At 39.2% G+C, this 23,113-nt stretch overlaps 6 protein-coding genes across 9 annotated transcripts; 1 reads left to right on the forward strand and 5 right to left on the reverse strand.

The window, feature by feature from the left end:
* Positions 1 to 1,554: 1,554 nt before the first annotated feature.
* LOC110774081 (uncharacterized protein At2g34460, chloroplastic) lies at positions 1,555 to 3,995 on the reverse strand. Its single transcript, XM_021978609.2, has 5 exons — positions 3,782 to 3,995; positions 3,425 to 3,637; positions 3,183 to 3,302; positions 1,999 to 2,271; positions 1,555 to 1,903 (listed from the first exon to the last, which is right to left on the reverse strand). Exons 1-5 carry the CDS (start codon positions 3,947 to 3,949, stop codon positions 1,739 to 1,741), a joined length of 939 nt encoding a protein of 312 aa, XP_021834301.2. The 5' UTR covers positions 3,950 to 3,995; the 3' UTR covers positions 1,555 to 1,738.
* Positions 3,996 to 4,228: 233 nt separating this feature from the next.
* Positions 4,229 to 6,663, reverse strand: LOC110774077 (uncharacterized protein At2g34460, chloroplastic-like). Its single transcript, XM_021978606.2, has 5 exons — positions 6,316 to 6,663; positions 5,977 to 6,195; positions 5,730 to 5,849; positions 4,965 to 5,237; positions 4,229 to 4,854 (listed from the first exon to the last, which is right to left on the reverse strand). Exons 1-5 carry the CDS (start codon positions 6,586 to 6,588, stop codon positions 4,690 to 4,692), a joined length of 1,050 nt encoding a protein of 349 aa, XP_021834298.1. The 5' UTR covers positions 6,589 to 6,663; the 3' UTR covers positions 4,229 to 4,689.
* Positions 6,664 to 7,056: 393 nt separating this feature from the next.
* Positions 7,057 to 12,180, reverse strand: MCM3 (Minichromosome maintenance (MCM2/3/5) family protein). Its single transcript, XM_088252795.1, has 18 exons — positions 12,001 to 12,180; positions 11,767 to 11,867; positions 11,432 to 11,640; positions 11,033 to 11,163; positions 10,714 to 10,952; positions 10,378 to 10,614; positions 10,037 to 10,191; positions 9,738 to 9,946; positions 9,455 to 9,617; positions 9,176 to 9,378; positions 8,889 to 8,948; positions 8,711 to 8,800; positions 8,393 to 8,574; positions 8,228 to 8,287; positions 7,987 to 8,052; positions 7,740 to 7,878; positions 7,414 to 7,511; positions 7,057 to 7,312 (listed from the first exon to the last, which is right to left on the reverse strand). Exons 1-17 carry the CDS (start codon positions 12,064 to 12,066, stop codon positions 7,449 to 7,451), a joined length of 2,373 nt encoding a protein of 790 aa, XP_088108921.1. The 5' UTR covers positions 12,067 to 12,180; the 3' UTR covers positions 7,057 to 7,312; positions 7,414 to 7,448.
* A 604-nt stretch (positions 12,181 to 12,784) lies between these two features.
* On the reverse strand, positions 12,785 to 15,642 carry KASI (3-ketoacyl-acyl carrier protein synthase I). Its single transcript, XM_021978571.2, has 7 exons — positions 14,913 to 15,642; positions 14,196 to 14,627; positions 13,832 to 14,005; positions 13,635 to 13,748; positions 13,446 to 13,547; positions 13,225 to 13,291; positions 12,785 to 13,132 (listed from the first exon to the last, which is right to left on the reverse strand). The coding sequence occupies exons 1-7, from the start codon at positions 15,369 to 15,371 to the stop codon at positions 13,065 to 13,067; spliced, it is 1,416 nt and encodes a 471-aa protein (XP_021834263.1). The 5' UTR covers positions 15,372 to 15,642; the 3' UTR covers positions 12,785 to 13,064.
* A 541-nt stretch (positions 15,643 to 16,183) lies between these two features.
* Positions 16,184 to 19,323, forward strand: LOC110773979 (HMG-box (high mobility group) DNA-binding family protein). Of its 3 annotated transcripts, none has more exons than XM_021978491.2 (6): positions 16,184 to 16,343; positions 16,935 to 17,111; positions 17,814 to 17,871; positions 17,989 to 18,033; positions 18,743 to 18,823; positions 18,929 to 19,323. In XM_021978491.2, exons 1-6 carry the CDS (start codon positions 16,267 to 16,269, stop codon positions 18,983 to 18,985), a joined length of 495 nt encoding a protein of 164 aa, XP_021834183.1. In that variant the 5' UTR covers positions 16,184 to 16,266; the 3' UTR covers positions 18,986 to 19,323. The 3 variants fall into 3 exon arrangements, with proteins under 3 accessions (XP_021834183.1, XP_021834186.1, XP_021834184.1); XM_021978494.2 differs by having other exon boundaries at positions 16,192 to 16,343; positions 16,939 to 17,111; XM_021978492.2 differs by having other exon boundaries at positions 16,195 to 16,343; positions 16,896 to 17,111.
* A 217-nt stretch (positions 19,324 to 19,540) lies between these two features.
* LOC110773980 (uncharacterized protein ycf23) lies at positions 19,541 to 22,137 on the reverse strand. Of its 2 annotated transcripts, XM_021978495.2 has the most exons (8): positions 21,836 to 22,136; positions 21,544 to 21,609; positions 21,203 to 21,340; positions 21,031 to 21,090; positions 20,810 to 20,899; positions 20,608 to 20,715; positions 19,889 to 20,011; positions 19,541 to 19,793 (listed from the first exon to the last, which is right to left on the reverse strand). In XM_021978495.2, exons 1-8 carry the CDS (start codon positions 22,034 to 22,036, stop codon positions 19,662 to 19,664), a joined length of 918 nt encoding a protein of 305 aa, XP_021834187.2. In that variant the 5' UTR covers positions 22,037 to 22,136; the 3' UTR covers positions 19,541 to 19,661. The 2 variants fall into 2 exon arrangements, with proteins under 2 accessions (XP_021834187.2, XP_088108121.1); XM_088251995.1 differs by lacking the exon at positions 21,203 to 21,340 and having other exon boundaries at positions 21,836 to 22,137.
* Between the last annotated feature and the right edge of the window lie 976 nt (positions 22,138 to 23,113).

Consider the following 23,113-nt stretch of genomic DNA (forward strand, 5'->3'; position numbering starts at 1 on the left):
AGAAGAAAATCGCAGGGGTGGATGGGTTCTGGGTTCATGGGGGATAGGGTTGTGGGTTGTGGATTCTTGGGTTGTGGCTTCGTGGTGGTCACGGGGAAATCGCAGGGGGTGGAGGGAGAAGAAAATCGCAGGGATGGATGGGTTCTGGGTTCATGGGGGCTGGGGTTCTAGGTTGTGGTTCTCTGGTTGTGGGTTCGTGGTGGTCATGGGGAATCGCAGGGGGTGGAGGGAGAAGAAAATTGCAGGGATGGCTAGGGTTCTGGAAAATTGCAGGGATGGATGGGTTCTGGGTTCGTGGTGGTCATGGGTTTGTGTAGAGAGATTTTTTGAAATTTTTTTGAGATTTTTTTTTTTTTTTTTTGGTTTTTAATATTTTATTAATATTTTAATCAATTAAAAATTAAGAATTTTGGAAAATGTGGGACCCACAGTGCCATGTAGACAACTAACAGAAAGATCTGATAGAAATCCTAACGGTGGAATTGGATTGTAAAAAATTTACAAGCTCGGGGTATGCGATTGTTAAAATTAAAAATACGAGGACTAACATGTTTTAAGGGTGTAAGTACAGGGTACTAAATTGTAATTAACCCAAAAATAAATATAGTAAATGAGCTTTAATTTGATAGGCCCAATTTCTGGTATCTTCCAATATGGGCTTTAACGATGGGCTCAAATTCTAGTAACCATCCGACTAATTACAGAATTATTATTGGGCGACAGCCGCTCAACACAAACTCATAGCAGCTCCTGAAAATGGGCTTTAATTTGGATGGGCCCATTTGCTAGTATGTGGGCTTTAATTTGTGGCCCAAAAGACCCTAATAAGATGTGTACAGCACAAAGCTCAAAATGTCACATGCATGGCACTGAAAATTATTCAAATATTCTAAGCAACTGTCTGGAAAGAGTGATTCTGCTAATCTTGCAATTTGAAAGACAGGCTGGTACAGGATTTAAATGAAAGGGCACAACACCACCCTCAAATGATTTTGTTTGTGGTTAAAGCAACATAATGTGGCAGCTGGCAGATTATTATTGGCTTAACTCCATAAAACCCTCCCTATAAAACCCAATTAAGCATTCTCATTTTCATCAAACCAAAACCATAACCCACTTCTACACTTTTGCTTATTACAGGTCATTAGCACTGCCTCGTTACTTCTAGTTGCTAATTGAGAATTAGTGATCAGAAAAAATGGAGGGTTGCAAATTTGCCATTGTTTTCACCATCTACATGATTGTTCTTGTGAGCTTCGCTTCTTTCGGGGCCACAGTTGCTGCTGAAGATGCTGCTGCGCCATCACCAATGGAAAGCACAGCAGCAGCTCTGGGTGTTCCTGCTGCACTAGGTGCCATGGCTTCTCTGCTGGCTTGGTTCTTTTAAACTTGTTCATTTGATTCCCTTATTTGCTTGTTCATTTCTTTTTGAAGTGCCGTTCAATAAATGAACTAAATTTGATTCAAGAAATCATGTCCATAATGTTACTACTTTTGCCAATTATTGTTAGATTTAATGTCAATTCTTTCATCTATGTTAAGAAAGGAAGACAATGGAACAATAATCCGTTGCCAGATCCATATATACCAAAGTAACTAAAAGAAATGATAATGCAAAAGGAACATTATAGGCAAGCACATATATATCTTCCATGAGATACTAATATTTGGAATACTAAAATTTGGGATGCTAATATGCCAACATAATAATCTGGAAGCAAACTCAGTGAGTCAAAGGTCACCGTTGCTTGATGGAGCCGAAAAGATCCTCATATGAACGCTTTGGGGCATCAGGACGCGAAACAATCTCCACAACCTTGTAAGATGCTTCAGGATTTACTAATGCCTCTATAGCTACTTCTGCAACCAGATCTCTGGAGATACTGCCATCAGAAAGAGTGTCCTACCAAGAGAGATCAGAAAGAACATTAAGTTAAAACAATTCAGCATTTAGTAACAAAAACTAAATGGGGAAAAATTATCACAGATTGTATTTACCTCTGGCTCCATCACAAGGTTTCCTGTGGGAGGATCATTTTTCAACCCCCCAGGCCTTATTATTGTATAGTTTATACCAGATTTCCTGATATATTGCTCTGCCTGAAGCTTTGCTATTAAGGTCAGTCCAAAAACATTAAGGAATATGTAAGCTGGATTGAGAATCTGCCCCATTGCTGCTCCGTTGACTAAGATGGAACTGACAAGAATAAACCTGTTCACACCAAGTTTACGGCACGCTTCAACAAGGTTGACTGTGCCAAAATTATCAACCTGTATTGAAATAACTTTTTTCAGACATCAACGCATTATCAAATAGCACAAAGTACACCAGAGAAAAAACAAATGCAGATGTGCAATTCTAGGACTATCAAATATCTGAGTTGTGCATATATAGAACCATTAAATATTAGTGGCATAAGAACAAAAATCTGTATTGAAGTAAAGGCAAAGTGTGAGCTCGTTTTCCACTAGATGTTTGAGCAAGGCCTTCAATTACTAGCCAGAGGCTAATACTCCGGATTCCACAAACATATATTTCAAGCATCACTCAATCGCTAAGATAAAAGTAATGCAAACAAATGTATCCTAGGGAGGTGCAATGAACTGCCACATTGCTATAAGATTGTATACCAAATCTGTTTTCTTCTGCAGGTATCAACTCAGCCTCAAATAATAGGTTGTGCAAACTTTACGTTTAACTACCCGTAAATGTCTAAAGTGAAAATCTTATGATACATACCGATTAAAAAACAAACACGTAATAACTTAAAATCCCAGGAACGGTGACTCTTCTAATGAAGAAGCTGTCTTTCCTGACCCGAACCACTGTCTGATGGCACAGTCTATGAACCTTGTTAATCATCAAGAGAGGCCTCATTCAATCAAAGTTTTCCACTAGACGTTACTTTCTTGGATAAAGATTAGACAACTAGAACAATACATCATGAAAATCAACCTACTTTAGCTATTGACCAGCTCTCGGATAAAGATTACACACCAATATGCATTTAACTCCTAACAAAATCTACCAACTCACAACATTTGGTTAAGATTGAACTTAAACAAATAACCCCTTTGCATAATTACCTCAATCGAAAATTAAAGGACTTCATAAAGATAAAAGTTGCACCACAAAGTGAAGGAAATAGATGCTAATTGCACAGATAAACAATCAAAGTGACCTTCCATGGAGCAAACAAATCCCATCCATAGCTAAATCCTGTGGCACAAATTACTGCTTCAGAATCATCACTTATTGCTTCTGCTAGCTTGGCAGAACCCTCTGTCACATCTGCTTTCACCTATACAAACAAACACAAGAAATCATTTCATCCAAAACCCAATAAAGTAATAATTCCCCAAAACAGAAGAGACCCAATTAAGTTTCCAGCATGACAGGATTTCCAATTTTGAAGAAACTCACAATTTGAAGAGCTGGGTTGTCTTGGGGAAGGCTAGCTTTGGCTTTCTCCACGTTTCGAACTCCAGCTTTAACTGCAAACCCCTTAGCCAGTAGCTGCTCAACAATTCTTTTACCAGTATTTCCAGTGGCTCCAGCTACAAAAATTTTCTTCTTCCCAACTACATTGGTTTGAGTTGTCTCAGTAATTTCCTCTGTGATTTCATCTCCTTCCATCTGAAACAGAGTTCAACATAGTAATACTAACATTAAGGGCATTTTTCAACACTCAGTTATAGGACCAATACAAAAGGGTACAGTGTAGAGAGAGAGAGAGAGAGAGAGAGAGAGAGAGAGAGAGAGAGAAAGAGAGAGAGATACCTGAGTGGAATTAAGGATGGGAAAGGACCTGGTGTTGGTGGGAGAGTAGGAAATTAGAGACAAGGGTTTGGTTGAGGTTTTGGCTATGGAAAGAGGAGGGTAGAGAAGATGGTGAGTGCAGAGACGGAGAGGGGGGTTCCTGAAAATGAGAGGCAGAGGAGCTGCCATTTGCTTTATCTTGCAGTCTTAACACTTACTTATTTCTTTCTTGTCCTCCAAGCCCAAGTCCAAGTTCCAACCAAAACGGTCCCTGTCTTTGCATGACATTTGCGGTGTGAAACTGTGGATCTGCAAACTTCCACATCAGTGTTTTTCCTTTGCTACGTTTTATTTTTATTTTTGTTTATTTATTTTGTCTGCCGCTATATCATAAATACTAAACTTTAACCCGTTTAATTAATAGAAAATAGAAAATTTTATAAATTCAAAATCCTTAATCTTAAAACGCAAAGGAACCTCGTTTTTTATGGAGGCAGCATAATGTAGCAGCTGATAAAGCCAAAGTACAAGCAGATGATCCTATGAAACTAGGTGAAAGGCCACACCAGCCTCAAATGATTTTGTTTGTGGTTAATTAAAACAACATAATGTAGCAGCTGGCAGATTCTTCTCAGTAGCCAACTCCACTGACCTCCCTGTAAAACTCACTCTGCATTCTCATTTTCGTCAAACAAAACCAAAACCCACTTCTAAACTTCAAGTTTATAAAGAACTAGTACTCAGATATGCAGGGTTGCAGAATGGCCATGGCTTTCACCATCTACATCATTGTGCGTGTGAATTTTGCTTCTTTCAAAAGTGACCGTTGCTCTTGGAGATGTTGCTGGGATATCTGCCATCATCAGAAAGGCTTCTGAAAAATGGGATACTACTGTGCCAACATAATGTTTTGGAATCAAACTCAGAGGTCACCGTTGCGTAATAGAACTAAAAAGATCCCCATATGAACGCTTGGGGGCACCGGCACATGCAACTATCTCTACAACCTTGTAAGATGCCTGGGGACGAACTAATGCTTCAATAGCTACTTCTGCAACCTGATCTCTGGAGATTGTGCCTTCATAGAGAGTGTCCTACAAAGAAAGATCAGAGAGAGCATTAAATCGAAACAACTCAGTTTTTAGTACTTCACAAGATTTAGTGGGAAAATTCATAAAGTCTGCCTAAAATTTGTATGGATTACCTCTGGCTCCATCACAAGGTTTCCTGTTGGAGGCTCATTTCTCAACCCACCAGGCCTTATAATCGTATAGTTCATACCAGACTCCCTAATATAATCCTCTGCCCGAAGCTTTGCTATTAAGGTCAGTCCAAAAACATTAAGAAAGATGTAAGCTGGGTTGAGTATCTGCCCCATTGCTGCTCCATTGACTAAAAGGGAACTCACAAGGATAAACCTTTTCACACCAAGTTTCCGGCACGCATCTACAAGGTTGACGGTGCCCAAATTATCAACCTGTAGTGAAATAACCTTTTTTCAGACTGCATAACGTTAACATCAATATCGACAAGTGCACCAAAGGAAAAATGCAGACTTGCAATTCTAGGACTATAAAAAATCTTACTGATATTCGCATTTCAAATTGCATTGAAGCAAAGAAAAAGTGGCTAGCCAAAGGCTAAGACTTTGAGTTTCACCAACATAAATTTTAAGCATCAGTCGACACATGTATTGTAGGGAGGTGTAATCAATTGAAAAGTGGCTATAAGATTGTGTAGCAGAGACTTGTTTGCAGTTATCAGTTTACCTCAAGTAAAAGGTCGTGCAACCTTAGGGTTCCATGAATGTTAATATAAACCACAAATATTTAAAGTGAAAATCTTAAGATATCCATTAGAAACATGCATTCATACATCAGTCAAAACCAATGATACACTATATAATGATTTTGCTCCATATGTGAAATGGGAATAGATGTTAATTGCACAAATACAGAATCAAACTTACCTTCCATGGAGCATACAAATCCCATCCAGAGCGACATCCCGTGGCACAAATTACCGCTTCTGAATCGTCACTTATTGCATCTGCTAGCTTGGCAGAACCCTCTGTCACATCAGCTTTCACCTACAAACAAATACATGCGTTATGTCATCCAAGACCAAATACATTAAACATTCCCCAAAACAGAAGAGACCCAATTGAGTTTCCAGCATGAATTCATGTCTGCACTTGAAATTCTCAAGAAACTCACAATTTGAAGAGCTGGGTTGTCTTGGGGAAGGCTAGTTTTGGCTTTGTCCAAGTCTCGAACTCCAGCTTTAACTCGAAAACCTTTAGCCAGTAGCCGCTCAACAATTCTTTTGCCGGTACTTCCAGTGGCACCGGCCACAAAAATCTTCTTTTTTCCAATGGCGTTGATATAGATTTCAGTTGCTTCAGTAGCTTCCTCTGTAAAGCCACTCCCTTCCATCTGAAAAAGGAGATAAACACAATAAGCTAACACCGGCATTGATGGCATTCTTCAGTTTTAGTACAAATTAGAAGAAAAGAAAAGGAAACAAAAGAGTACAGCAGAGAGAGAGAGAGGTACCTTGGTGGAATCAGAGGTGAGAAAAGACATGATATTGGGGAGAGTGTTGGAGATTGCAGAGAAGAGTTTGCTTGTGGATTTTATTATGGAAAGAGAAGGAGGGTAGGGAAGGCTATGGTTGCTGTGGGAGCAGTGAACAGTGGAGAGACGGCGAGGAGGGTTCCTGAGAGTGAGAGGCAGAGAAGGGTTCCTACTTATTTCTTGCCCTCCAAGTCTAAACAGCCTGCTGTCATTGCATGCCATTGCGCTGTGGCTGTGGCTCTGTAACTTCATTCTCCTTGCAATGGCTTCGCTCTTGCCTTCGCTTCATCACGTTCCAGTTCTGCGCTACGTTGAACAACTACTTTCTTTTCTTTTTGGAGGTTTATTTTTTCTTTTACTTTAACAGCAATAATCATTATTTTCAAATCCATCAAATTGAATTAACCCTAATTCCTAACTTGACATCTTTTCAGCATGTTTTCTTTCTGGTCCAAAGCCCATGTTTTCTGTTTGGTCCTATGCCCACTCCTCAATACTAAATCCTCGGTTTTTGTTTTTGTTTTTCTGAATTAGAAAGTCTTCACTTACATAAAAATGAAGGAGATGAATAAATTTCATATCTAAAATAACACCCCAAGGAATTTTGCAAACTAATTGGTTTTAAATTTCTTAAAAGCAAAGATGCATATGGCATGGGCCATACGGCAGTGCAGCATTACTTCATTTTTTTCCACCTTCAATAAAGCGTTCTGATGAACATTTTTAAGGTCACAAATTTGTGCATATGTTATAAAGCAAATATGGAGAAATGTTTTTTAAGTTACAACTCAAGCGGGAGAGCAAATGGATTAACAGGGCAAAATAGATGATCCAAAAATTACATCACTAAAAATCTACTTCTAAATTTCAAGTTCAAGAACCACGAGCAAAGCAGATACATCACGGCCAACAGCAAAAGTACAAAAGATATATGTTCCCCTCCAAATGTGTGACGTTTCCGCTGTGTTGTGAAATTCTGCCCCCCCCTGAAATTTCATTACTTTATTAAATTCAAAAAAAGTATCCTATTTTGGGGGAAGTACATTCGTTTGAAGTAATAATCCACTCAATACATACGTTCCATTACATGTTGCAGGTGATCCTTTAGCAACTCATGATAGTATCATAAACACTGTTCCATCGCTTACCATCACTATGTTATTGGCTTGAAGTTCCTGAAAATTATGAAGTTGCTGTTATTATTTTTCCTTTTCTTTAGCAGGCAACTCACGATTCATATTAAAGCAAACTGGACATAGGCATCATCATACACAAGATACAAGCTCAAAAAATTACGAAATGAAGAATAAAAAAGTCATGATATTGTTATAGACCTCAAGACTGAAGATACCACTTTTGATTATAACATTTCTTCCAATGAATTCAATGATTGAAAACTTTACCTGTAACAGCAATGTTATTTCCGCCCTAGAGAAACGGAAATCTGCTCCGGCATTGACAACGTTCTCTAAGTCCTCAATGGATATGCTTTGTAACTTTTGTTTCATTAGTTGATTTACAGAATCATTAAATGCTTTGATTCTGCGGGCGGAGAGGGAATAAAGGAAAGTGAATTGGAATTAGAAACAGATAACTCAGATATGGAATTAACAAGAAAACAGAAGAGCAACTTTGCACTGCCAGGCAGACCTTTCAGGAGAAATATCAATAGCTGATTCGGCAGGAGGGTCATCGACTTCCATGGCATCAGTTGAACTAACACGGGGAAAACCAAGAGGAAATAAGTCAACTGAATGTTGTGAATTTGACAGCACTAGCAATGGCGTAATAAGGGAGAAGTGAAGAAAGGACTTACAGACACCATGGGGCCACAGTTATTACATCAGTTAATACAAACAGGCAATTTCCGAAGAAAAAAGAAAACACTTACCCTTCATTATTAGCAGTACCGTTGCCAGACCCATCATTCTGACCTGTGGAATGGTCAGCTCTGCAAGAACCAAGAGAGAAAGAGGTCAGCTGAAGGTTGTGAATTCAACAGCACTACCAATGCTATTTAAGGGAAAAGGGAAGTTTCTGAAAAGTAAAAACTTACTGTTCTTCATTAGCAGTACCATTTCCAGATCCGTCATTTCCACTTGTGCGATGGGCAGCTCTGCCATTCCTCTCCAATTCTCTCTCTCTTTCTTGCTCCCGCTCCTCCATGTCAGTCAACTCTTTGTGATATATTGCAAAATTTAAAACTTGAAGAGCAGCATCAACATCAGACTTTGAAACCTGTGAAGGCAGATTTACCCTTTACCTTGACTTTGAACTCTGAAGAAACCATAATTCTGATTTCTGTGATAAATGAAAGAGCATAATGAACTAATCCTATTAGATCCTTATAAAATAATTAAAGTTGACAAGTCACCTTTCTGCTCAACTTCAATTTTGCATGAGCAGTTGAGAGACGAATGATAGTTTCTAAAGTTCTGGCAGTAATTGGAAGTGTTCCTCCAGTCTGAATAGCAAAGATAATATCAGGTGATAATCAGAAACAGACATTGCATTGATCATGTCTCATACGTACAGTGATGACAAATGCTGACCTTTGCATTTGAGCCGGCATTTCTGAGTTCTGCATATGCTGTTGCAATTTGTTCAGATGCCTATTGGGAAAAAAAAGTTGCTATTAGTTGTCAGATAACCTCATAATGCAATGATTGGTTGGGAAGACAAGTTCATAATTAACTGAAAAGGCTCCCTGCAAGAAGAGATTATTTGGTATGGCAGATTGCTAGAACAGGATCTGAAAATAAGCAACCCAATTGACGTGACAAAGGGAAAACATAGACATCTCATTAAGAAAATAAATTAACAAGTAAAGCATTAGCACCTCATCAGTCAGATCAGGCTGAATCCTATGCTTGGCATAATGAATGTACTTTTTAAGAAACTTGATTGTGAGGGTATCACGCTTCCGACCCCTTTCTGTTTTTTTCCCATGTAGCATACGGTTATACTTAACAAATACGGATGTGTCATTTTCATTTTCTTCTTCTCTTCCATATACTGAGCTCCCGTCAAGCATTGCGTCACCTGCACTTAAAAGTAAAATTTATTTCATACTTCTTAAAAACCATAAAACTTAAGCAAGAGATTACTGCTTTACTACCTCCAGTTGCAGAACGATACCGATGCATGCGCAACACATGCTCTGAGACTTGGCGGTCAATATCAGGATCCATTTGATCCAATACAATAAACAGTAAATCAAAACGAGAAAGCAAAGAGTCTGGAAGTCCAATATTCTTTGTTGGTGTCAATGAACGGTCATACTGCGCATTCATACAAATACCAGCATTAGAAGAAGAAAAAAAACACAAAAGATTCAGAAAAAAAAAAATTGCAAATATGTATTTAAATGGTTGTTGATGACCATTAGTTGTGCCACTTACAGAACCATATATGGGATTTGCAGCAGCCACCACACTGCATCGTGCATTGAGGGATGCATGGATACCAGCTTTGGCGATAGTTACAGTCTGCTGCTCCATAACTTCATGTATGGCAACACGATCTTGATCATTCATTTTGTCAAATTCATCAATACAGACAACACCACGATCAGCAAGAACCATTGCACCAGCTTCTAGCCTTCTCTCTCCTGATAACAGAGAGATTAGTAACTATATGCCTGCTAATAACATCTTATAATGCTAAAGTGCAACAGCAGGAGATGAATATGTTACAATACCTGTCTCTTGATCTGAAGTGACAGCAGCTGTCAAGCCAACACCAGAAGAACCCCGGCCCGTAGTAGATATTGCCAAGGGAGCGATATTCAGGATTGCTCTTAGAAGTTGAGACTTGGCAACAGAAGGATCACCAACCATCATCATGTTAATGTCACTAAAAGAAAAACGACATTGCCTTATCAAGATTCATTTTTATGCTAGAGGAGCACTTAGGCATGGCCTTAGAGCAAAAGGCAAAAGAAAAGAAAATAGAAAAGAGAAAAAGGGATGGATCAGATAGTTGAGCATAATTAAGACAGTAAAATATCCATCCAACACGTCAAGTTGAATCATAACTTACCCTCGTAGGTGAGTGCCATTCGTTAAGTTCTTTTCCATCCCACCAAGCATTAATAATATCACTGCTTTCTTTATCCATGAATGTCCATAAATAGAAGGTGCCAGTGAATTACCAAGCAGGTCAAATGTATCACCTCTGTCTGCTATCTTTTTTATGTTACTTATGTCATCAGGGCTGTAAATTGGTGCATTTGCTTCTTTGTTGAGCAGTGAAACATTGTTCGCTATGAGAACAGTCCTAAAAAACAAGGCCAACAAGTCAAGTTTAAAACTAGAAAACACTATTGATAAGAGAAACCAAGACGATAGTTTAAGAAGTCGTCATGGTTGAAGCTACCTGAATACTCCATTCACACTTCCCTTGCTTTTACCAGGAAGAGCTTTGTATATCCCTACAATTGCCACACGGTCTCCAGGTTTGCATGCATCAACCAGGTCGTCCTCAACTATGACATCTACAGTTCGCGGAAGCTGACCAGGCGCAGAATTCTCAGGAACTTCTTGCATTGATAAAGTTTGATGATCTTTGTATTTGCATAACCCGTACTCAGTCACCAATAAGTTACCATTTTCATCCTGTGGCAATAGTTTTTTATAAGAGGCCCTTCTCCGAAGATAGAAATAGATATCACTAAAGCAGAAACAATTGAGATTACCCTTGTTGGATAAACGGATCCTGTAGGCAAACCCATATTGGATGTAATGTCTCGGTATTCACGAGTGGTGAAGTTTCCAGTTGTAGGGCAGAAGTGAACACTTTTAACAACTTTTGGCCTCACAAGAGAACCTGCAAATGAGTTAATTACCAGGTTAGACTTGCCCATTCCTAATATTGCCGACAAAAATATTGCTTCATAGTTCATTAGCTGTACCGAAAATTAGGCAAAAGAAACAGGTTGAGGTTTATGGTTTTCTGGCCCAAATCAACACCACCCGGACCTCGAATTACCCAGAAAATCGTTCCCTTTTTTTTTCTAATCAAGAATGCTCATATTTGACACTTGAATTGAGAATGAAATGAAAGTAAAGTAGAAGGCAGAGGAGGAAGATAGTACATTTGGTGACAATGCCGTGGACACAAACCATTGACCCAATGTACTCGGAAAGCAGATCTCTAGGCGTAACACGGCGCGAGACAAAAGGGCCTTGAAACCCCACCAGAAGTTGCTCCCCTTGCTTCAGGTACCTCGGGTCGATCCTGTTAGCGATTTCCGTGGCCGCATCGTTAAACGATTGCAGATAATCACTTGGATTTCTCAGAATCCTGAAAAGGGGGCATAGAAGTAAAGCAAAATAAAACTAGGATTCTTCTGAAATTCTTATGAGGCTATAGTAACTTGAGCAAAGCTAGGATTATTCCGTGTTTGGTTGCTGAGAAAAGTGAATGAACCTGGCACCAATGTCGTCTCCGTAGGAGTGGAGATGAGAGATGTCCACGATGAGTCGGCGGCGGTTGTGGTTGATGATGGCCCTGATTTCGTCCAAGTATATCTGTTCATTTCTCTACCAAATTAGTAACAAGGAGAGAGAGAGAGAGAGAGAGAGAGAGAGAGAGAGAGAGAGAGATTGTGTGTGTGAGAAAGAGAGAGACAGAGAGGATTTGAGATTGGGGAGGAGGACATACGCCATCTTCCAAGAAGGCCAGTAGCTCTCGCCTGTGAGCAGCCCTAACTTCATCGCTGATGTCCATTTTTCTTCAATCTTGAATTTTGCAGGAAAAACGAAGAAAAGAGAAGACCGGCGACGAGATGGAGATTCGAGAGAGCAACTGCTAAGTTAGTGCTAATGCTATCGCATTGCTCTTTTCCAGACTTAGGGTATTTTATTTTGGCGGGAAAATGGGGGAGCTTTGCCCTTTCTTTGGCGCCAATAACTTTTTTCGTGCCACGCTGTCACTTAAACGACATATGTAACTTTCATTTATTTATTTTTTGTTCCCTTCAAAATTTCCAATCCAATTAAATATAATTTTTAATTATTTTATTTTATATAACTGTGTTATACATTTAACCATTTCAAATTGCGAGTCATATATTGAATTTGAGTATATTTCACCACCTACTTTCCCTGAACATTTTTCTTCCGGAGGAACAAGAGTTTTTTTGTTCAAACACAAGCTGCAAAAAGAGGACCAACACTGCACAGAACCGTTTGAGTTATGTATTTGATTTCCAAAGAGAAGAATCGTGCAGCATGGTTTCAGGTGCCGTCGAAATCAACTAGATGAGGCCTGATCCCCGGATCCGACTAGATGAACCCTGATCCTCCATTCTTAACGTATTTTTTCCTGATTTTCTCTATACATGTTTAGTCACACTTTATAATAGGTACATCTTGAACAGCTACACCATGCGAAATTGGTGAATTACTTATCACGATGGTTTTGCCAAACGGTTTGCCAGACTCAGTGTTCAAAGAATGTATCAAAACAGCCTTCCATTTCATACAACAATTTCACACTAACCACCACATCATTCAAATGTGAAGAAAAAACATTATCCTACTAGACTCACAGAACCTTGTAACTAAAACTGACTTGCATCTTTAAAATAGAAAGTAACTTTGAATTATTACAAAACTACAAATGGCCTCAAAAGTAAAAGGATGAAGCTCTGCCTCAGAAACAATTTAAGATCTCCTATAAGCAACATTTGATGTAGTACAAAACTTGAACACAAGCTGGGATGATCAGGGCTTGAATGCAGAAAAGGCGACGACGGAGTTATGTCCGCCAAATCCAAATGAGTTTGATATGGCTGTAAACAGTATAAAAGTTCAGTAAGTATATTGGTATTACGCAATTGAAAAATATAAATGAAAAGGGAGTTTGATGGTGTGGGCTTCATACCAACATTTACTTCATGCTGCTTCTTTACATTGGCAACAGTGTCAAACTCCACTGAAGGCTCTGGATTCTGTTTAGAAAAGAACATGCCACAGTCAGAAACCATATTACTATAAGTATAATGTTTTAAATAGAGAAGTTAAACCAATCCTATGCTGTGGCAATTTCTTCAAAACCCTCAGAAACAAAAACCATTGAACATAGAAATTAAAAGTATCACGTACAAATTGATTTATGGAAGGATGCAGCCATCCCGTTGTTATGGCTTTAACTGTAGCAATAGCTTCCAAACCCCCAGAAGCACCAAGACAGTGCCCTATCATAGACTGAAACAATGTACAGACAGGAAAAACATAGTTAGGAAGGCCACATCATACAAATGAGAGAGAGAGAGAGAGAGAGAGAGAGATTGCCTTAGTTGCATTGATTTTAATGTCTCTAGTGTTCTTGAACACCTTCTTTATAGCATTTATCTCAGCCAAGTCACCAGCAAGAGTGGAAGTGGCATGCGCATTGATGTAGTTAACCTGATCAGGTGAGGGAGTAGTTCAACAAACAATGCCAATAAACAAGCACTAACATAAGATAGGTTTAAGGATGCAGAAAGCACCTCCTCAGGTGACACACCAGCATCTTCAAGGCTTCTCTCTATGCATGTAGATACACCAAGCCCATCAGCTCTTGGATCAGTCATATGATAAGCATCACAGTTTATAGCCCCTCCCAAGTACTCGGCAATAATTGTTGCACCTCGTTTTGTTGCATGTTCCAAGCTCTCCATTACCTGTCAACAAAAATCAAACCTCAAATGTTATGTTTGAAATCATTTAAACAAAAAAAGAGAGCTCAAATTAAGTGTCATCATCCTTTTGATAGGACACTTCAATAGCATAACGATTGTTTAGAGACACAGTATTTACAGGGGATCATATAATCATTTTGCTTCTACTTTAAAACAATCAAAGCAGGCTTACCAACACACCGGCACCTTCACCCATAACAAAGCCATCTCTATCTTTGTCCCATGGCCTTGAAGCAGTTTTTGGATCATCATTTCTCTGAGATAAGGCCCTGCACGCAACAAAACCTCCAAGACCAACAGGAATTAAGGCAGCTTCGGTTCCGCCAGCAATCATCAAATCAGCCTCACCTCGACGAATGTGATTCGCAGCAGCGTAGAAACAGTAATTTGAAGTAGCACAAGCAGTTGAAATCGAATAATTTGGTCCCATAAAACCCAGATCAATACCAAGCAACGCAGACCCCATGTTTGTAATAGCATAAGGAATGAAAAATGGGGTTATTTTCCTGTGACCTTTCTCTATCAGTGCATGGACACCATCAGAAAAGACAGTAAGACCACCCATTCCTGATCCAACAAGCACCCCAGCCCGCGATTTATCAAGCTGTAAGCAAAGCAAAACCAACCAGTTTAGAAAGTCATGTACAGAGTTCAGAGAACAAAATCAACACTTTAAAGATGCCAACAATTCCTCTATGCATGACCCACAAATAGCAAAGCACTAAGACCCCAGATCCACAGTTTCTAACAGAACCTATTACTTAAGTACACGAAATTAAAACCAAATCAATCTCAAAGATAACCCATTTAGTACATTCTACCAAAAACCCATCAAGCTCATAAGCATACATAAACAATTAAACGCATGCAAATCAAAGAAAGCAATGACCTTTGAGCGCTTATCGCCACCAAGATCAGCATCCTCTAGAGCTTTCTTCCCAGCAACAATAGAGTACCGAAGGCAATCGTCCAGTCGTCGATCGTTCTTGCCATCAATGTACCCCTCTGACGAGAACCCATGGATCTGGCCCCCGAACCGGGTCGGGAATTTAGACGCATCGAACCGGTCGATGGGACCCACGCCACTCTCTCCGGCGAGTAGCTTGTCGTAGTAAGCATTGACGTCGTTGCCGAAGACGGACACGAGGCCCATGCCGGTTATGACTACCCGCTTCTTGGGGTCCTTCTCGCGCTTCGGGGCGGACACGGCCGGGGCCGAGGAGGCGGAGATGAATGAGACGCGCCTGGAGCTGGTGGGTCTGGGAATGACACTGGGGAAATGGGGGGTCCGTTTCCGAATCGGGTCCAGCGGAGCGGGTCGGAGGGAAGAGGATTGGAGGGCCTGCATGGTGCTCGACTAATTGACTGAGATAATTGGAGGAGAGAGAGGTGACGACGCCAACGATGTTAGTGAGAGAGAGAGAGAGAGAGAGAGAGAGAGAGAGTGATCTCGTGCTTGCGTGCTGTGCGTTGTGTTGTGTTGTTGGATTGGTTTTTATTTGTAGGAAGGAAGAGGAGAGTTTGGGGGTGAAGTGCGGTGTGTGTGAAGTGGGCGTTTTGGTTTCAGCTGCCTCTGCCTGCCATATCTAAAAAGGCGCCACGTCACTGTGGGTGGGAAATGAAGAGCTGCTGCAGCTTCAAGTCTTCAACAAAGATATTTCACACCCTTGATTTTCACAATTTTAAATACAAAATTCCTTTTTTCTTATTCTTTATTCTTTTGTTTCTTCTCCCCTTTTAAAGGAAGAAAGATATCTGTTGACAAAAAGGCCCACAAAAAAAAAAAAGTTCTTGAAGCCGCTCATACAGGAAGAGTCCACCTTAACCTTGTTGTATTTCCGCATTTATTCATGGATATTAAGTTTAAATTAACCAAATGTTACACCTAAAGTTTGATAATATTTTTTATATAATACAATTTTTTTAAGGACATTTTTATTGGGAGAGACGATAATATATTATACTCACACGCACTACACAGATATTAGGACTAAAATCCAAAACTTTTCCAAACATATTTAACTATATGAATAGATTAAGGCCGGACCAGAGTCAAGCTTTTCCTCGTTGGGCTGGACCGGTCCCATCAGCCTGTGGGCTCGCGCCCAAATGGTCCACAGTTCAAACTTCCAGACGACAAAACGCAGAGTCCGTGGCACCGTGCCCAGTTGCCCATTCGAACCCACTTACCCAGACCCGAGTGAGCAACAACAAGAAGAACAGCACCACACAGAAGTGCGAGTATGGCAAAGAAAACTAAAAATTCTCAGCAATCTCGCTCGTCTTCCTCCCCGAGGGCACCCACAGAAGCGTCAACTGGGTAATATCTTCTTCTTCCTTCTACTTCATCTGTATTTCCTTTTTCCTCACCACATGTTCATCACGGTTTAATGCCTTTTGACTTTATGGTTGCTCAATAAATGGAAAAGGAAAACTAAAGCAAGAAATAGGATTTTTTGTGTGGTTATTTTGTTTAATGGGTTGTGTTGTTGTGCATTCAATAATGTGGACAACTCACTTCTGCTCAGCCAAGAAGTTGTGTTGAGCTCAGTTGGGTGGTGGGGGTTTGTTTGTTAGTTTAAAAGTGAGAAATTGAACATTGAGAGTTCTGTTTCTTTCAGTTTATTTTAGTTTCATTGGGTTATTATGTACCTCTCTGGCTGGTTGCTGAGAACTTTGGGTTATATAAAAGAAAGAAGAAACAGAGGTGACTAGGAGGGGAAGAAATTTGTTAGGGTTATGATTTGTGTTGTTCTAAATGTTTAGGGTTTAGGAGAGGCTAAACTCCATGGATGGTTTTTTGAGTCTAGTGCGTTTTCATGGTGTGATATTGAGGGCTGAATATGCTGTTTTGCTTCTTTTTTTCCCTAAGAGGTCGATGGTAATTGAAAGAAGTTCTTGAAAAATTTAGGCAGATGGTGTTGAAGGTCAAACAAAGTGAGGGGACAAGGAGGTCAGCAAGGTTAAGCAGCAGTGAGGGGAAGAGAGCCATTTCAGTACAGAAGTCCAAAACCAAGCAGAAGAAAAAAAGTGCAAAACTTGATGCCAAGATTCCCAAGAAACCACCAACTGCTTTCTTCTATTTCTTGTATGTTCCTTCTTTCGTTCCTTTTCATGTTGTCATCTATAGTTATTAGACATGTTTCAACATGCAAAATGCATGTCTGTGGTACTTAAATTACCAACATGATGATGTTTATTGTGTGCTTGTGTTAGTTTCTGGTTGGGAATATATATGAATTCATCATTTGGTGTGATTATGGTTCTGGGCTTTAGACTTTAGATTGTGGGTGCCTACTTCGATGTTATATATAGAATTGAACTCAGTAGTTTTGTAGGGTATTCGACACCATTGAAAGCACCAGCACCATATTTTTCAATAGTTTATTTTTATGGAAGTTAACAGATGTTGCAATAAAGTGGGTCTTCATTTCTATGCTGGAGTTTCTTTAGTTCGCCGTATGCAATTCATGGGCATGTTCCAATGTGTTATTGTGGGAGAATGCAGGGAGGCCAAGTTAATGTAATTGTTATCATAGATGATAAATTCAATACACTTTTTGGAAGGCCAAGTTATAAATGCATATGTTTAGTTAAGAAAATTTCAGTTAGACCTTTATTTTTTAGAGGGGGAGATTTCCAAATTCCATGTTGGGTTTTTTACTATACTTTATAATGCCTCAATGAAAACAATATTTGTGAAGCTCAGTCTGAGCAGCCTTCTCATATATGAAGAGCCATAAATCTCTGGAGATTTTAGTGTCTTAAATTGGGTTTTCTTATGTTTAAGGGAGGATTTTCGAAAAGAATTTCAAGAACAAAATCCAGGTGTCAAGTCAATGCGCGATGTAAGTTAAGATGTAGCTCATGCGGTAATCTGTTTTACTTTTTGCTTGTTTCTTATCTGTTGCTCATTCCATCGGTTCTCCTTTGTATATGAACTATATAACTACTTTCATCTTCAGATTGGAAAGGCATGTGGAGAGAAGTGGAAAACAATGGCATATGAGGTTTGTGGTCTTTGTATACTTTAGTTGACATTTTAGTTTTTTGTTTTGTTTTGTTTTTGCTCTCTCAAAATTTCTGTATTGAAGACTTGATTTCATCATTGACTGTGAAGTCAATACCAATAATAGGTGGTTTTGTCTAGGCAAAGGTTATTTACCAATAACAATTCAGTTATCTATGTTTAAGAAACCCCAATATTGTAGTGCATATTGCCAAAAATGTTTGATGATTGATCAAATATGTGTCACTCCGCACATTGTTGCGTTGCATGTTAAAGTACCTTTGTACTCCTTGCTTGATGAAATATGACTCTCTTGAAACCTTGGGGTCGATTTAACATAATGATCTGACCTGTAGTTTTGGTTAACTATGACCCAGTCACCAATGTAGACTTGTTTGATGTATGTGTAATTTTCCTTTTCACTCAAGCCATTTATTAAAGTGGATCACATCTGACTTAAATACCGTTCCACCTTAGATTCATTAGATTTACAGCCAAGTGATACTGGCTGAACCATGGAACTGTTCTTTCCTAATGCCCGTGGTTTCGGGCTTATCTTACTTGTTCCTCATCCAATGTCATGAAGCTTCAAAGGATTTTAATTTTAATTTTTTTTACTGTTTACTAGTTTCCCTAACAATGGTAATTTAGGCCAGAAATAGCTGATATCATTTCTTTATTAATTGTTTTTCTTCTTCTTCTTATATTAGGAAAAGGTTCAATATTATGATATAGCGACGGAGAAACGAGCGGAATTTGACAAGGCCATGGCAGAATATACAGAGAGAAAGGTAAACTTGCATGATCTTTGTGATTAATAAGCTGAACCTTATCTTACAAGCAATGCCCATTGTTGGTCAATTGCAATTTACTAAGCAGATTTTAAACATTTGCAGGAAAGTGGTGAGGATGAAGAAACTGAGGATGACGAAGAGGAAGATTGGTCTCCCTGAGAAATCACGTTCCCTATGGTGGAAGTAAACAAGTGTATACAATTTAAGGTCGCTGTCAATCCCTGTATCATTCTTGTCTATATTTGTTCACAATCGGAGTTAGTAGTGAGAGTGCAGATTTTAACAGTTGGTATGTACTTTATTTGAGTGAAAGATGACAAGTCAAATTGGTACTTATTAGGAACTTCTAGTTTTAACTGGCCCCAGGCAAGCGTTGGATACAATTATTGTCTAGATATGTGCTTGATTAGTAACAATCTTTGGTCATCTGCCTAGCCCAAAAAAGGTTGCTGTGGTTAGTGAGAACACTATTCATGAATGCATTTTGTTTTCACCTCTCTCTCTCTTCTTCTTCTTTCTTTTTTATGGTTTGGTTATTCTTTGGCAATAAATTTTACACACTTCCCACTCAAACGGGGAAATACTTGTCGAAAAACTGATAAAGCGCTTATTCACCATCACGCCCCGTGACTTATGCTAGCACTACTCTTCCAGTTCTTGACTACTAAAAAACAGAAAAAGTTGAAACAAATTTCGATCATGAAAGACCAAGCATAAAAGGAAAGGTAACTACTGCTCTTATTTATTTGGAAACAATCCCAACAATGTCTCTGTATACAGCACTAAAGACCTCGCTAATTTTTTGTCACCTATCCTATGAAAATTAACTTATGGATTACATTTTCAAAACTTTTCCTTCAGAAGTAGCACGCCTATCAGCCGGTGCTCCTAATGAGTTGGAGATACTCCTGACTTCTGCAATCATTGCAACCACATCATTGAGCTTGTTCACTGCAGAGCCCACACCCTGTGTTCAAGAATAATGCAAAAAATCAATATGTTAACAACAAAAACTAGCACAACAAGGCACTGATAACAGAAACCGGTTCATCGTGTACATACCACTCCGGCGGCTCCTGCTGCTATGGCCATTGGTGCTGTAACTGCACTCAGTCCCGATGAACACATGACGGGGATCTTGACAGCCCGTGATATCGAATATGCTGCTGCTAATGTTGGCGTTGCCTGAAATATGAAATATGATTATCAACTTAATGCAGACTGGAAGCTACGCTGTTCTTCTTACTCAAGTTATTATCAATGTGAACTTTCCAAATCGTCAAAGGTTTTTTTTTGGTGAAATAAGGGAAACCCCAGAAAACAACTAAACCCCACACATGAGTCGAGGCCTAGCAAGACGAAGTAAGTCATCCATCAACAGATAGCTAACCCAGACAGGAGCCTCATCAAAGAAGCAAATTCCCAAGTCCAGATTATAACTCCAGTTCGCAAAACAATCCGCAACACAATTCTTTTCCCTGTAAATGTGGACAAGGTGACAATTTCCAATTTGTCTCATGAGATCACAACAACTATGCACCAAAGCAGCAAGAGGATGGCATTGCAATGAATTGATTTGTTGAACAAGTGAGACAGCAACAGCAGCATCCATTTCAATAGCAAGGTTAGTGACACCTTTCTCAACAGCAAGCTTTAGACCAAAATATAGGCCCCAAATCGTCAAAGTTGCTTATGCTATAATGTGAAACCTTCAATTGCAAGTTACCCTTTTATTCTGTATCCTAAATGTACAGATTTTTATGGGTTTCACTCAGTGTTACCTTCTCGACCAAACCAAGAACGCCTGATTTTGAAGGGCTAGAACATTTTCCTCCCTCTGTTTGAATGATGTCTACACCTTCTTGCTCCAGCATCTCTGCTAGCTTGACCTGTTGTTCAAAGTTTCAACTAGCTTGGTTAAACTAAATAAATGGTGCCTACATGCATGTGGATATTTTCACTTTTGGCAATGTTGTTTGTGACCTGATCTGGGAGGCTTAGTGTATGAGGTACGGTGACTGATAAGGTCACAGATGGAAGAATCCTCTTCGTCTCCTTTGTTAGATTTAATATCTGAAAAGGCACTTGATAGAATTAGAAAAGAGAGTTATTTACAAACTTCTTTAACAGTTAAAGACAGCTGATAAGAATTCTTGCTCACTAAACTTTTCACAATTTGCAAGGTGAACCCTCAAATGTTTTACCTGCTCTGGAGTGAAAATCACACCCTTCTCATAAAATGAGTCATAGTTTCCAATCTCAACCTGAAAAAGGACATTGTGAATTTGTCAAACTATATATGTAGCATTCCCTTGAAAGAGAACCAGGTCACACAATAAAATTCTTGGCCTGAAAGGGATTAGTTTACAGTCGAACCATCAGTGCTCCTGCTTCAACAGCAGCTGGAAATGCCGCTGGATCGACAGAAGAAACGCAAACCGGAAGAGAAGTTAAACCGATGGCAAGCTTCACCAACTCCGGGTCACAAGCTATATCCACATGAGTTGCTCCTCCCTACCGGTTCAACGACACATGACATAATGACCAAAAAGTTCAACATTAGGTTGAAACTTCAATGAAATTTGACACCAAAAAGCATATAAAAGAAGATAGTTTGCAAAAGGGAAAGCGATATGCTAACAGGTCTAACAAATTTTGATCACTTGGCTCAACAACAAAATATTTTAATTGCAGAGTTCATTATTAGTTCATCAAACCTGCTCTGCCGCAGTAATGACTGAGGCAACATTTTCTTTGTCAAAATTCTGCAAACCTGAAATAATCTGTAAGGGAAAGCTACATTAGAAATTCTTGGATATCAGGATTCAGGGCACAGATATTAAATTGCAGAAAGACCATTAAACAGAATCATCTGTTTTGGTTGAGTAAGGCTTTAGGACAGAGATGACAAAACATTAAAGTAAAATTGAAACAATGGTTTTATCAAACAACCAAACAAAGCACAAGGTGATGCTAAAGGTTACATAATGGCAACTGGGTTTGCTTTACCTTGAGAGCTCTGCGTTCACGGAAGTCCTTCAAGACTGATTCCTTGGAAGTTGATAGAAGTGCTTTGGTGGTCAAAGAGGCTCTTTTTTTGAGAGGCAAACATGGTCTTGAAGACAGAGAGTGACCCAGAAGAGGGTTGTGGACAGGTCTCAAACTGGAGAGAGAGGATGGTGAAGTTTGTATGCAGATTGAGGCTTGCATCTCCACTCTAGCTGAGGTTCAGAAGTTGGGAAGTTGGAGGGAAAGAGATAAGAGGACCTGGCAGTGGCAGCTATAAAATGTTTCAGAGGAAGATAATTTTGCTGCCACCTCACCCTAAATACTATCATATGAATCTATGATATGGTTTATTTTATTTTATTTTATTTTAGCCTAATTTCTGACTCAAGATTGAGACAAGTGAAAAGCTCATGTGTTCTATTTTGACAAACCAAACAGAGGATCCGCGTCCCATAGAATAATGCTAACAACACCAAATTTAAGTCCCAATGTTTACCGACCAACACTGTATAAGTTGGTAAATGATTTTTCATCAAGAAAATCTAAAGGTGCATAGAATTTATACATAAATATGAATAAAATCGGAATTGACGTCACATTGCAACAAACCCAAAACCATTTTATTTTATTTTTCTTGAATAGCAATTGCACACCTCTTCAAAACGCACAGCAGGAGCCATCTCTCTCCACATTTGCCAATTTGCCAAAGAACACAAACAAGAATTTTCAGCCCAGATAGGCCCATCTGCCATGGAGGTAAATCACGCGGCTTACTGGGTTCAAGTCAACAACTTGCCATTGCTTTTCAACTTTTTGGATCTGATTAGTGATCTACTAAGAACATGAAGAGAAAGGTTAGGCTTTTGCCTCATCTATGTCCTCAATACCTTGTTCTAATACTCCTGCATAATTGCATTATTGGTCAGCAGGGTTTCTGCTATTGGTTTGCTTAAATTAAGCTAAATGCCACTGGATTTGTTGATGATCTATATTGGGGCAGAAACACAAAAGAACAAGAAAATAGCTTTTCCCATTTGGAAGTTGTAACAGGTGAAAAGCTTCAATCTTTATGCAGGAGATCTTTCTAGGCCAGCCATGTTAGGAAATTTAGACCTCATGGATGGAGGCAATGCCATTATATTTTCCTATTGTTAGTCTAAAGCATCCAAATCTCAAAACCCAGAATTTGTTTAAATGACAGAACCAATGTTCTGAATTAATATGCAGAAAAAGAAGCCAGAATTATGCAAAAAAGTTAAATTGAGAATTAACTTTGTA

The sequence above is a fragment of the Prunus avium genome, chromosome 4, assembly GCF_965620075.1.
Source record: "Prunus avium chromosome 4, drPruAviu1.hap1.1, whole genome shotgun sequence".
NCBI lineage: Eukaryota > Viridiplantae > Streptophyta > Magnoliopsida > Rosales > Rosaceae > Prunus > Prunus avium.

Bases quoted from the DNA above. Each gene is read 5' to 3' on its own strand.
- LOC110774081 (XM_021978609.2), bottom strand. From the start codon at position 3,949: ATGGCAGCTCCTCTGCCTCTCATTTTCAGGAACCCCCCTCTCCGTCTC. The intron at 3,638-3,781 runs GTATCTCTCTCT...ACTCTGTTTCAG, and splicing joins CCATCCTTAATTCCACTCAG to ATGGAAGGAGATGAAATCAC. The intron at 1,904-1,998 runs GTAAATACAATC...CTCTCTTGGTAG, and splicing joins ACCTTGTGATGGAGCCAGAG to GACACTCTTTCTGATGGCAG.
- LOC110774077 (XM_021978606.2), bottom strand. From the start codon at position 6,588: ATGAAGTTACAGAGCCACAGCCACAGCGCAATGGCATGCAATGACAGC. The intron at 5,850-5,976 runs GTGAGTTTCTTG...ATTTGTTTGTAG, and splicing joins ACAACCCAGCTCTTCAAATT to GTGAAAGCTGATGTGACAGA. The intron at 4,855-4,964 runs GTAATCCATACA...CTTTCTTTGTAG, and splicing joins ACCTTGTGATGGAGCCAGAG to GACACTCTCTATGAAGGCAC.
- MCM3 (XM_088252795.1), bottom strand. From the start codon at position 12,066: ATGGACATCAGCGATGAAGTTAGGGCTGCTCACAGGCGAGAGCTACTG. The intron at 10,615-10,713 runs GTAGCTTCAACC...CTTGTTTTTTAG, and splicing joins AGTGTGAATGGAGTATTCAG to GACTGTTCTCATAGCGAACA. The intron at 8,575-8,710 runs GTGACTTGTCAA...CTGCCTTCACAG, and splicing joins AATTGAAGTTGAGCAGAAAG to GTTTCAAAGTCTGATGTTGA.
- KASI (XM_021978571.2), bottom strand. From the start codon at position 15,371: ATGCAGGCCCTCCAATCCTCTTCCCTCCGACCCGCTCCGCTGGACCCG. The intron at 13,749-13,831 runs GTGCTTTCTGCA...TCACCTGATCAG, and splicing joins CTGGTGTGTCACCTGAGGAG to GTTAACTACATCAATGCGCA. The intron at 13,292-13,445 runs GTACGTGATACT...TTTTCTAAACAG, and splicing joins ATCCTTCCATAAATCAATTT to AATCCAGAGCCTTCAGTGGA.
- LOC110773979 (XM_021978491.2), top strand. From the start codon at position 16,267: ATGGCAAAGAAAACTAAAAATTCTCAGCAATCTCGCTCGTCTTCCTCC. The intron at 16,344-16,934 runs GTAATATCTTCT...TGAAAAATTTAG, and splicing joins CCCACAGAAGCGTCAACTGG to GCAGATGGTGTTGAAGGTCA. The intron at 17,872-17,988 runs GTAAGTTAAGAT...TTTCATCTTCAG, and splicing joins GTGTCAAGTCAATGCGCGAT to ATTGGAAAGGCATGTGGAGA.
- LOC110773980 (XM_021978495.2), bottom strand. From the start codon at position 22,036: ATGCAAGCCTCAATCTGCATACAAACTTCACCATCCTCTCTCTCCAGT. The intron at 20,900-21,030 runs GTAAAACATTTG...GTGCCTTTTCAG, and splicing joins TGATTTTCACTCCAGAGCAG to ATATTAAATCTAACAAAGGA. The intron at 19,794-19,888 runs GTATGTACACGA...TCTTGAACACAG, and splicing joins CAGCAGGAGCCGCCGGAGTG to GGTGTGGGCTCTGCAGTGAA.